This window comes from Schistocerca piceifrons, chromosome 6 (genome assembly GCF_021461385.2).
Source record: "Schistocerca piceifrons isolate TAMUIC-IGC-003096 chromosome 6, iqSchPice1.1, whole genome shotgun sequence".
Classification (NCBI taxonomy): domain Eukaryota; kingdom Metazoa; phylum Arthropoda; class Insecta; order Orthoptera; family Acrididae; genus Schistocerca; species Schistocerca piceifrons.
In genome coordinates this window covers 214,249,440-214,262,796 of record NC_060143.1, presented here as the reverse complement: position 1 = coordinate 214,262,796, position 13,357 = coordinate 214,249,440, and the positions used below count along the sequence as shown (strand labels likewise).

At 45.4% G+C, this 13,357-nt stretch overlaps 1 protein-coding gene across 1 annotated transcript in view; it reads right to left on the bottom strand.

Annotated features, from left to right (window-relative positions):
- The window catches only part of LOC124802697 (transcription factor AP-2-beta), a 345,309-nt gene that overhangs the window by 201,431 nt on the left and 130,521 nt on the right, over window positions 1-13,357 (bottom strand). The window contains exon 3 of the mRNA XM_047263639.1: window positions 3,000-3,054. Coding sequence (XP_047119595.1) covers window positions 3,000-3,054 — 55 coding nt within the window. The remainder of the gene's footprint in view (window positions 1-2,999; window positions 3,055-13,357) is intronic.

Sequence of the window (13,357 nt, the reverse complement as noted above, 5' to 3'; positions counted from 1 at the left end):
GAACCGCACGGCCACTTCGGCCGGCCCTGCAGGATTCATGGTGTCAATTCCCTCCAGCACTACTTCAGACATTAATAGAGTCCATGCCACATCGTGTTGAGGCATCTCTGCGTGTTCGCGGGGCCCTGTATGACATTAGGCGGACATACCAGTTTCTTTGGCTCTTCTGGGTGTGAGTACAAGAACGTGAATATTACTGGAAGTTACTGTGTGGGGAGCTTCGGTTATTATCGTAATGTTTAAAAATTTGCGACCTCATTCGTATAGTTTCACAACATAATTATAAAATCGCCAAAAAAATTCTTAGCTAACGAAATAATGAAAAACTTTTACGCGATACGAGCGGCAGAACTACGTTCGATCGTTGGAAGAGCTGCTCAGGTCAGCAGTAGCTGTCATCGACAGATGGTAATTGGTGCCGGGGACTATACAGGGAAACTCTGGCTTGCGCCTGATTAAAGGACTGGTGGCACTGTCGCAATAACGCAGTCAAATGAAGATATTACGCCGTCCTTAGAGTAGACTTTAGCGAACCATTAACGTTTTTGTTAGGACGCCGTTAAAGCAGTGGGTTTACTAGCCCAAGAAAAAGCTGAACACCGAAAAAAAAAATTAGATCGATTTCACAAAACCGGTTACGTGCAGCGCATAGGCAAGATGGCAATTTGCGGGTTTCAGACGGACGATGCAAGAGATTAAAGAAAAGAAGAACAGGACCGTTTAGCGAAGGGCATCTGGAGATGCCTCCACGATATATGAGGGTAATACGACAATAAAGGACAAATCCTATTGCACTTATCTTTTTTTACCAATGGCCTTCAGACTCTCATCTATTCGGGGAGCTTCGCCATTTCAGATTCGAAGTGTTATCTAAAGTATGTTCTAGTTTGTTTAGAAAGTATATTTATTCAGAATGCATCCAGTAAAACAGTTTTGTATTGTTTGGTGCTTCGACTACGTTCGTCACAAGCAGCAATGGCACTTTCAAAATACGCCCCTATTTCCGAGGCAGAACTCAAACTCGTGAGCTCCACGTTTCGATACATCGACGCTACCCTCAGACAATTTTCCCCTTTTCCCTCCTCGAGGCGACGCAGGTTATGAGCACGTTTACTACTCCACGCATGGTTGAATGTCTTTGGCTGGAGTAGAACTGTCTTCAGTGGTGAGTCCAGCTTCCAATGAAGTCCCGATGATCAGCAAACATGTGTGGAAAAGTTCCGGCCAGCCGGTGTGGCCGAAAGGTTCTAGGCGCTTTAAGTCTGGAACCGCTCGACCGCTACGGTCGCAGGTTCGAATCCTACCTCGGGCATGGTTGTGTGTGATGTCCTTAGGTTAGTTAGGTTTAAGTAGTTCTAAGTTCTAGGGGACTGACGACCTCAGATGTTAGGTCCCATAGTGCTCAGAGCCATTTGAACCAATTTTTGAAAAGTTCCGGGCGGCGGTGGGGTATCAAGTTGACTGCGCCCGCCATACGGTCAAACGACCACGAGTGAGGTCTGGGATGCCATTTATTTTCATAGTACGACCAGTTTGGTTGTCATCCGCGGCGTTCCTACAACACAACGGTACGTCGTCGATATTCTACGCCTCGTTTCGTTACTGTCATTGGCAAGCCATCTTGGGCGTACAATTCAGCAAGACAATGCCCTCCCGCAAACAGCGAGAGTTTGTACTGCTTGTCTTCCTGCTTACCAAACCCTACCCTGGCCAGCAAAGTCGCCGTATTTCTCCGCAACTGAGGACGTTTGGAGCATTATGGTCAGAGCCCTTCTACCATATCGGTATTTGCCGATCTAACGCGGCAAAGGGGAAGAAATTTGCACGATTTCCGTCTCGAGGAGATCGAACAACTCTGTCCACCAATGCCAAGGCTTGCATGAGGGCCAGAGGTGGACCAACGCGTTACTGACTTGCACAAAAAAAAGTGTCCTAAGGGACCAAACTGCTGAGGTTAAGTGTGGAGTTATCAGCAAATGTGCGCTTGTGTAATTGTGTTAAGGACAGTGTTAAGACAGGCTGCTATGACGATTGCCGGACGGAGTGGCCGAGCGGTTCTAGGCGCTACAGTCTGGAACCGCGCGACCGCTACGGTTGCAGGTTCGAATCCTGCCTCGGGCATGGATTTGTGTGATGTCCTTACGTTAGTTAGGTTTAAGTAGTTCTAGGGGACTGATGACCTCAGCAGTTAAGTCCCATAGTCCTCAGAGCCATTTGAACCATTTACGAAGTCACAACCGTGCTACAGTGGTTTGAGAAGCATTATAGTGAACTCACATTGACGTCTCGGCGACCAAACTCGCCTGACGTAAATCCTAAAGAACCAATCTGTGTCGCTATCGGGCACTATTACCTTGTACGCAAATCAGCTTCCCGTTATTTACGCAAATTTCATGACCTTTGCGTAGACATCTGATGCCACATACCGCCACAAACCTACCAAAAAACTTTCGGATTTCTGATACGCAGCATCAGTGACGTATTTCGTTGCAGAAAGGGATAAACAAGCTATTAAGGAGGTGGACACACAAATGTAGAACATACATAACTGATATAACAGTCTGCCTTAACACAGTCCATAAAAACAAGCTGTGCCTTCACACAATTACACTAGTGTACATTTGGTAATACATCCAACTCATTAGCTGAACTATTAAGTGTGGAGTTATCAGCAAATATGCATTACTGTAACTGTGCCAAAGCACAGCTTGTTTATATGGACAGTGTTAACTGGTACTGTTATGGCAATGTTATGTTCTACATTTGTATGTCTCACATATGACGGAAGTGTATGGTTTATCCACTGATGTACAATGTTTCTTTCCTTGAAGATTATTATGACAATCGAAACCGGTACAGAATAAACATAAAATTGTATAGCTGATGGCAGAAATATGCTTTTTCTAATTGAAAAGGTTTTCTTTTGCATCTGAATCGTTCTGCAGGGAGTTAGTGAAAGTGAAGAGAATGAGAGAGAGAGAGAGAGATTGTGTACTCACTCTTGAGCAGGGGCAGGTCGTTGATGAAGACGGCACCATCGTCCACGCTGGTGTTCTGGAACAGAAAGAAAAACCATTAATCCCTCTGTGCGGCTGCTAACGGCTTAATTCCCAGAGCAGGCGCCCTCTGACCCGTAGAGCGCGGGGGCCGAGGGGAGACTTTTCACGTCTTACAGGGTCCTGTAATAGCAGCCAGGCCCCGCGCTGCCGTCCAAATTAATCGTAATCGTCTTCTCTCCTCTCCTTAGAGAAACGCCGGCCGCGCAACATAAATTACGCACGCTTCGTGCCAGACAAGTAGGCCCTCCATTACCGTAATCATTGTTATTTACAGGGGCTACTCCACTTCCGGTGACCATTACAGGTAGTCTACGTGCGCACACCTCCCCAATTTAATGGCCAGTTATTAAATTTCGCGGCAGAGAAAGCAGTAATCGCGACCACGTCTGTATCACTATACGTGCTTCGCTGCGGGATGGAGCTAGAAGCCAGCTGGAGAACAGGACATGGTTTGCGAGGAGTCGCAGTAACCGTAAAACTAGCCGCTTTGCTAGTCAGATTGTCCCTTTGTGGTCCAACTCTGTGGATCCTTTTCATGACGTACAAAATAAAACAGTCTGTTTGTAATAGGTTAAGGGGGGGTAGGACGTCAAACGGGCCGACTTGGAGCAGGAGAGGCACCACAGGACGTTTTAATTTACACTGTCTACACTTTTACAAATAAATTCACAAAACTTTGTCAGCATGACCAGGAAGGATTCAGAATTCACGCTTATAGCAGCGGAAGTTCGAAAACATAACGAAATGATTTCTTTACATGTGAAATTTCATCTTTTTTTCACTTACTAATGGCAGTATTTGTTGCTACAGGTACACTTTTCTTCATAAGTAAGAGAGATTCTTCTATGAATTTTGCAAAGCATACAAACCACACTTAAAGATGTATGGAACTCTGGAGTTTTCCAAATCTATTAAAAACTGTGGTAAAAATTGAGGTAATTAAGTATATAATTTGTGTTTTTCTGAACATGAAGTTTAAAATATAACAGTTCATTCGTTTTTTCATAAATTAAATAAATTCTAGAGTTTCATACACCTGGGAGTATGTTATGTACGCTGTGCAAAATTCATCGAAGATTCTATGTAAGTTATGAAGAAAAGTGTACCTATAGCAAAAAATGCAGCCATTAGTGAGTGAAAAAATGATGAAATTTCACACGTAAAAAATTTATTTTAATATGTTTTCGAACTTCCACTGCAATGAGTGTGAATCCTGAATCATTCCTGCTGATGCTGTTAAAGTTTTATGAATTTATTTGTAAAAGTATTGACACTGGAAATTAAAATGTCCTGTGATGCCTCTCTTGCTCCAAGTCGGCCCCTTTGACGTCCTACCCCCCTTAAGGTTGAAACAGGTCTATTGGAAGTTTGTTATTTCCGTGCCGGCTTTGTCATCGCTGCTTGGCAGCTAGAAGCGCGGGATTTCTATCGTTAGAGTAGTTAGATAGACGCCGAGCAGAAGACTCGTGGCAATTTAGAAGTAAAGTTAAGTGCACCTGCGTTTAAGTAACATGATTTATGTTTGAATATTGTGAAACGGAGGAGAAAGACTCGAGCAGTGATTTAGAATGAAATGAGATGTAATGAGAAAAGGATATGAAGAGGGGTGATGGTAACAATTTTTAATTAGTTGCATTGCAGTCGCGCGTATTTTGGAACCATTATTGAATGAGGCACCCATATAAGGAAACTTTAGGTTTTTCGCTAAATATTGAATAATTTTTACTGTACGATATCCTTCATGTCATTTATTATTTGTCTAAAATTTGTGAGAGTAAGAGTTTAATATAAATGTTGCCCTTTGTCAATGTTAATGCGTGTTGTAACATGAATTTCATACAAGTAATAATACATCAGATAATTTAGAAACAGATTGTTACATAAATGTTTCACCTAATAGCATTGTCCACGTCCGCGATCTAAATCATTTTTCATTTAAAGTGTGTCTCATTCAGTGATGTGTATAAAATGGTTGGCGTCTTGTCTGAAGCATTGCACTAAGCTCTCAGCAATTGTAGTTAGAAATTTGCAGCTGGCGCAAAGAGATCAGCAAGCACCGCGTTTCAAAGCAATTACGTTATGAGGTAAGGTAATTTCATTTCATGATCAGTTTGCTACGAAAATTATCAACGCACAGGAGCCATTTCATGAACAGCATTATTAGGCAGATGATTAACGCACAGCGACCACTTTGTTGAATTAAAGACATTAATAGTATAGTTCAGATTTTAACAGCTTGCACATTTTTGGAAAGATTATAAAACAGAACCAAATTATGTTGTATTCTCGCAGGCGGATGTATTTGATTTCTCTCGCAGTAGGAATTGCACAGTCACCCAAAGCTAAACAGCAGCAAAGCTACAACCAACCTACAAAGCCAGTACGTGTTCAAAGCCAAACGAAAATAATTTATAAAAGAAACTTTCAAGGTCTGAAAAGCTTCAGAATAAAACGTTGTTTGATTTTGTTCATAGGCGTTTTTTAGCAGCTGCAGAATGTTTCAACGAGGAAAAAAAGTCAATCGTCAACTGCCCAAGAAAACCTTTATATGGTTCACTTCACCGGCTGCTACGGTTGTTATCTTCAGAACTGAAATGTCTGCAATCATCGGTAAGCTAACGTCAAAATAAGAATCTGAGGCTGGTGTCCTACAAAGGATTGGCAAAAAATAAATAAATAAATAAATAAATAAAAAATAAAAAAAAAAAATAAAAAAAATACTTATATAAAGAAAGCAGCTTAAAAACAAATGCACAAAGATATAACAGCAGAAGTAAAACAGATTTGTTAAAACACGTGTGAACTAGTTAAGCTTGAGAGCCACTACATACCTTTACTACACAATCAATAAAATTGTATTTGCATTCGAGAGAGCTAGGATGCTAATCCCTTACTTAGAACATTATCCATCTTAAGAACTAGAGGTATCATTGTGAAGAGAATCTTTGTAATGAATGTGTCATTTTTGCCAAGCGAGGCACCTTTCAGCCGTCTAAATTTCCAAACTGTTACTTTATTGGGCTACCAGTTTCGGCGATACATTATGCCTCTTCAGGCCCCGTGACCGACGTGTAAGAACATTCCAACCTCGGCTCCGGTCAAACCGACCGGCAGATGATGTTTGAAGTGATCGCTGTATCAAACAGAAATCTACAGACACCAGTCTTTGGATGCTGACCCCTATTTTGACCGGAACCGAGTTTGGAATGTTCCTACACGTCGGTCAGGTGGAGTGAAGATGGTGAAATATATCGCCGAAACCGGTAGCCCAATAAAATAACAGTTTGGACATTAGAGGGTTGAAAGATGTTCCATTTGACATTCCGATTCTACATTGAAGAGGCAAAGAAACTATTACACCAGCCTAATATTGTATGGGGCCACCACGAGTAAGCAGAAGTGCCGCAACACGACTAATGTCGCAGTAGTGCTGGAGGGAACTGAGACTATCAATCCTGCAGAGCTGTCCATAAATCTGTAAGAGTACGAGGGATTGGAGATCTCTTCTGAACAGCACGTTACAAGGCATCCCAGAAATGCTCAATAATGTTCATGTATCGGGAGTTTGGTGGCCAGCGGAAGTGTTTAAACTCAGAAGAGTGTTCCTGGAGCAACTCTGTAGCAATTCTGATGTGTGAGGCGTCGCATTGTCCTGCTGGAATTGCCCAAGTCCGTCGGAATGCACAGTGGACATGAATGGATACAGGTGATCAGGCAGGATGCTTACGTATGTGTCACGTGTCAGACTAATTTCGAGACTTATCACGAGTCCCATATCACTCCAACTGCACACGCCCCATGCCATTACAAGGCTTCCACCAGCTAGAACAGTCCCCTGCTGACATACAGGGTCCATGGGTTCATCAGATTGTCTCCATACTCGTACACGTCCATCCGATCGACACAGTTTCTAACGAGACTCGTCCGACCAGGCAACACGTTTCCAATTATCAACAGCCCAAAGTCAGTGTTGACGCTCCCAGACGAGGCGTACAGCTTTGTGTCGTGCAGTCATCAAGGGCACACGAGTGGGCGTTCGGCTCCGAAAGCCCATATCGATGATGTTTCGGTGAATGGTTCGCGCACTGACACTTGTTGATGGCCCAGCACTGAAATCTCCAGCAATTTGCAGGAGGGTTGTACTTCTGTCACATCGAACGATTCTCTTCAGTCGTCGTTGGTCCCGTTCTTGCAGAATCTTTTTTCGACCCCAGCGATGTGGGACACTTGATGTTTTACTATATTCCTGACATTCACAGTACACTCGTGAAATGGTTGTGGGGGAAAATACCCTCTTCATCGCTAACTCAGAGATTCTGTGTCCTATCGCTCCTGCGCCGGCTGTAACACAACGTTCAAACTCACTTAAATGTTGATAACCTGCCATCGTATCAGTAGTAACAGACCTAACAACTGTGCCAGACACGTGTTGTCTTATGTAGGCGGTTCCGACCGCACCGCCGTATTCTGCCTGTTTACGTATCTCTGTATTTGGATACGCATGCCTATACCAGTTTCTTTGTCGCTTCAGTGTATATTGGTTCTGTTATTACAGACTGAGGCGCGGTACACTAAAAAAGGCAACCGTCAATAATCCAAAGGTTCACAGTTTTCTTTTGAGCCCATGTATAGGTGCCAGCCCGCTTTTTACATCCCGTCCAGTTCTGAAATAACTTACACACACTACAGAATTAAAGCAAAGCGGCTTCTAGCCGGACGAGTACACTGGACCACCTTAGCGATTATTAAAGAACGGAAGCAAGACAACAAAAAACGATAAGGTGCTTCAGCCCGACTACGACTCATTTTCCGCTAGGGAGCTTTGCGGTGCCTGTGACAGAAGAAACGCGCACTTTCGGAGGTATGCGGAGGGGAACGGAGTGGCTCGGCGGACATCGGTATCAGTCACGGGCGCTTATGCTCGGTAATTGTCCGTCACGAGTGAGAGAGGCGCAAGAAGGGAAACCAGAGGCGGCGGAGGCGGAGGCAGTGGGGGCGACGGCGGCGGCGGGGGCGGCAGCGAGGCGTGCGGTCGCGTGCCGCCCATCTCACGGTCCGCCGAGCGTGGCGGGGGCGGTGGGGGCGGCGGGAGCGGCGCCGGCCCGTGACCGGTGGCACTCATTAGCCGGCGCCAGGCTAAGCTCACACCCGCAGGGTCACGCTACTCCCACCACCCAGAATCGGCCCACCTGCCAACCGCCTACCCCGTGGAGCGCGTAGTAGGTGCTCGCCGTAGCGTGGCGGGTCTTCCTTCCCATTGAAACTTTCTTTCTGTTTGTATTCCTCTATCTTGCCCCTCCTTTGGTGCTTCCTCTATCCTTTGCTGATCTCTGTGTTCCTACTGCATTTATCATCTTTAATACTTCGTACCGGATTGCATTTTCTCGCTCGCAATAACACCGAGAAATCTAGAGAAATATAGGAATGCGTGGTGTCTGTTCTCTCGGACATGTCCGAAAGAATAGACAGCACGCAGAATCCGCAGCTGTGAAACGTTATATGTGAATTGAAGCTGGAGCACTGCTGTCAGCTGCAGCCGGACATTCAGCGGAATCTTCGGCAACTAGCGAAAATGTGTACCGGACCGGGACTCGAACCCGGGATCTCCTGCTTACTAGGCAAGTGCGTAACCACAGCGGTATTGCACCTCTACGGACTATCTGGCACGCCACACGGCCGATCCAGGCTATAGAGCCTATATAGAGGGAGAGAGTGCCCAATGGTGATAGCGTCGCTGATTGGCTGAGAGCCGAGGACGCCATGTTTTTACCAAACTGACGCTGCCTTGGTACGAGTATAAATAGATACTGTACAACTGGTTCTCTTCAACGCTTCGAACGCCAATTACATTGTACAATCATGTACAGGTTGTAATCGGTAGGTATTGAAGGACATTTGCATGTTCTCTGTCGATTCTATTTACGTAAATTACCTTACAGTCACTCTGTTACTCGGATCTATGAAGATACTTTTTGAACTTTACAGTAATTTTAGAGGCAACATTTTTATTTAAAGTGATTTACTGAGTGTCACTAATAATATGAATTACAAAATCATTAAGGACAGTCAAGAGGAATGCATTGTTGCTCCGCTGTTGGGTGCAAAAACCGAAGTGAAGACGGATGTATGATGCTCGTTGTAATCCGAAGGTCGTGAGTTAGAATCCTGCTCAATCCAGGTTTTCTTTAAACGTTAGTTTCTAGACTTTTAATGGTTCTTGAGTGACACGATGTTTTTTAACATGTATACAGAACCCTAAGTCTACGTACTTCTGACTGGCGACTCGCACTTGGCTCTGTAGTCTTGGCTATTCACATTCCTGTAAATTATAATTATCGTGTGGATATTCAGTTACATATTTTGAATTACTTTCTGCTGTTTCAGTAGAGTACCCTAGTATTGATATTTTTCCCATTTTCTGTGGTACAGAGTTCCTAAAAGTGTGTACAGAATGACGTGTTTTGCCAGCATAAGAAAATGCTATAAGATCGACACGCATTTAAAATGTATTATGTTGGGTCGGAAAGAGACAAGAGTTTACCAATTTCAGCGATGAATATCGGCACGGGAAAATCTGAAATAGCATCATGTATTCTGACATACATTAAGTGAATCTTCTTTTTCTTATCAATCAGTTGTCAATGTTCATATAGCATCATAAAATACAGGTGCTGAAATTCGGCAGACATACACACTGCTTCACGATACTTCCATTTGCTCACAAATTTATTAGGTCTATATAAACATAGACGAATGGCATTTGTTTTAATAATGTACCGAGTATTAAGCTAGAAGATCTGCTTTGGTCTCATGTGTCAAACACATGCTTTAATTAACTCGTGAAGTGGCTAGCTTTCTGCTTGCGTTGCAACCTAATTGCGCGTCCCGCGCGCAATCTGGTAAAAACATGGCGGCCACGGGCCGATTGGCCACTCTCTCCCTATATAGGCTCTCTAATCCAGACTCCCACCGAGCCCCACCTATACGCAGTCCCTGTCCATTATACTCCCATTCGCTACCCAGAGATTCCCACAGGAGGTCGGCCGTATCTGTGGATTAGCACTGAAGAAGGTGACTCCATTGCCCAGCTAGGCTTGTGAATTATATTGTAACCCTAGCTGGGCAATGGATCCAGCTTCTGCAGTGCAAATTCACAGATAGCCTACCTCAGACCTCCTGTGGGAATCTCTGAGTAGCGAATGGGAGTATAATGGACAGGGACTGCGGATAGGTGCCGCTCGGTGTAAGTGTCGATCGGCCGTGTGGCGTGCCAGATAGTCCGTGCAGTTGCGATAACGCTGTGTCCGGATGGCGCAGTGGTTATCGCACTTGTCTAGTAAGCAGGAGATCCCGGGTTCGAGTCTCGCTCCATTACACATATTCGCTCGTCGCCGCTGATTCCGCTTTACGTCCCGCTGTAGCTGACAGCAGTGATCTCCCTTCAATTTACATATGAAGTTAGACAACTACTCAAAAACAGCGAAGCACGCAGAAGACACGGTAGGATGTCAGCGTAACTTTGCACTCACACACAACGTCGACGGGCTATATAATGCTTAAATAGTGACATCATCTACGTTAAAGTTCAGTAACAAAATATGTAACCGCTGAAACCTGATGCAAAAATGGTGACTAGAATTAAAGCTGTGGCGCGTTCCGCAATGAAGTAGTGCCCTTCATGAACACCTTGGGACGTATGTAAATTTATAGTGTTGATCAAAGCGATATCCGGAAACAGCTTCACTCTTAGTGAACTCTGCATTTCGAGAGAGAGAGAGAGAGAGAGAGAGAGAGAGAAGAGAGAGAAGAGAGAGAGAGAGAGGGAGGGGTCGGCAGAATCAGAATGTGTGATGCGGAGTGACCGTGCAACAGTTCACTCACGCACCATCCAACGCGTTACGTCTGCAAGAGGACAGACGTTGTCAGAAGAAGCTAGTTACTTACCGGAGCCGACTTTTCGGTTTGGAATTCACATGCTGAAACCACAAAATCTTGTTGAAGTAACCCCAAAGTCCGGCCGAATTTCCGAACAAATCTCATGTACAGTGAAGGAGTCTCTTCTTCCAGTTGATTCGTTCGACAAACATCGTGGTAGAATTCGTATCGATGCTACCCGACCTCAAGACATGATACATGCAGTCAAGGCCAACCCTGCTGGATGGACACTTTAATTTCAGCCACATTACATGGCATTTTTCGACAGTTCAAGAAGGAGTTATAGCAGATTGAGGGTCATTACCCTTTACGAATGTCCGCCCCGATACCTGAATGGTCATCGTGGAAGACTGCCGTCCTAAGGCGCCCGGGCTCGATTCGCGGCTGGGTCGGGGATTTCCTCCGCTCAGGGACTGGATGTTCTGTTGTCTTCATAATCAATTCATCACCATCCAGCGCGCAGGTCGCCTAATGTGGCGTCGAATGTAATAGGACCTGCACCAACGCGGCCGGACCTGCCTTGTAAGGGGTCTCCCGCCAATGGCACCAAACGCTAATTTCCATTTCCCTTTACGAATATAAGCTTACTGAATTGTCTAGCGATTCATTTTCCATTGGTGATAGAGTTATGTATATTCTACAAAATTAGTCTTCTTCTACGGTCTTCTCGGTCTTCGTTTGATACTCCTGGTATAACGACTTCAGATCAGAGAAGTTCAAAACATCACTCGAACTTATTTTGGAGTTCATGGAGCGTGCCTAATGTCATAATGAACTTTGTTTCCGACACTCTATACTCTGTGGACATGTTCATCCTCATAACTTTTTGCCAAGAGCTGCTAACAAAACACTTTTCCGAACTTTGTTCAAACGCGCATGATTGTAAAACGCTGTGTCATTCACAATGGCGAATACTGTGTGGTTATTTGTAATCTACATATAGAACTCTTGCACGTAAATCAAAAGTTTTTGCAACTGCTATTGCAATTTTCCCTAACTCCCTCATTAATACGATAGAGGGCAAGAGAGTGCTCATGACGGAGTGTTCAGTTTTCGACAGAGTACGAATTAAGAGATTAAACAAAGGCTAGAAACATACGCAAAAATAACTTTCCGGCTCAAAAACGGTTCAAATAGCTCTGAGCACTATGGGACTTAACAGCTGAGGTCATCAGTCCCCTAGAACTTAGAACTACTTAAACCTAACTAACCTAAGGACATCACACACATCTATGCCCGAGGCAGGATTCGAACCTGCGACCGTAGCGGTTGCGCGGCTGCAGACTGAAGCGCCAAGAACCGCTCGGCCACACCGGCCGGCAACTGTCCGGAAAGGTAAGGATGGAGGCTACTGAAAGTGAAAAGCCGGAGGAGTGGGTTTGTCAAAATGAGATACCACAGGAAAGCGTTTTTGCTAAACATGAACAGGCACAGTAAGTGGATAAAATACCGCCTGTACAGGTGAAGCCAAGAAGTAGCAAGAGTCAGCTGGACGAGGGAGAGCTGAAACCCAACCAGAGAGAAAATATACCGCACTTTTGAGATCATAGGCGGTTGCGAAAAGGATTTCGACGGCATTACGTTCCGAAAGGCACTGACTGATTTGGACCAGATCCGAAGCCTTCCGCAGAGAGCGGAGTGGGGGGAGATCATTTAAATAAATACACCTCTACCAAGCGGCCGAACCGCGCTGCGGACCAGAATCGCTGCTCGCGACTGTGTCATTATCTCTCATTGAGGCGGCCGTCGCAGAAACAAAAAAACCGAAAATTCACCGAGTTCCGGCGGCGAAACGCCGTGCGGTGACTCTCGCGGCAGAGGCGGACGGGCTCAAAAAGACAAAAAATAAAACGGGGTTTAACGATCGGACTGGGATCGGGAGACGGGCCCGGATTTCGGCCGACAGCGGCTGACGGCCGGATAACTCGCCACCTTGCGGTTTGTGCCGCACGTGACGTGACGAGCTGCCGACCACAAGCGCGCGCTGTCCGAGGACCACCGGGCTATGGCGGGCGCCATGGGACTGCTGCAGCGCGGGGAAAACTCCCACCTCCTGCTGCCGAAGCAGCGTAGGCTGACTCCTAAATGAAGCGAATGTCGGTAGTTTCGACGTGAGGAACCATACTCCATTTCGTCTCCAACAGGCGTCACTGATGCGGTGAGCGGTCTACAGACGGACACGCTGCAGGGAAAGATTGTGTATCACTTAAGGGTCTGTGAGCAGGGAGCCTTCCCTAGCACAGGTTCGCACCCATGTTCAGAATTCCCAACGAGCATTTCGTTCAGCCTTAGAGAGAAACGGATGTGAAATACACTGGCTGTTCGAGTGAAGCATCCAGAAGACGTGATCGGATGTCAGCACA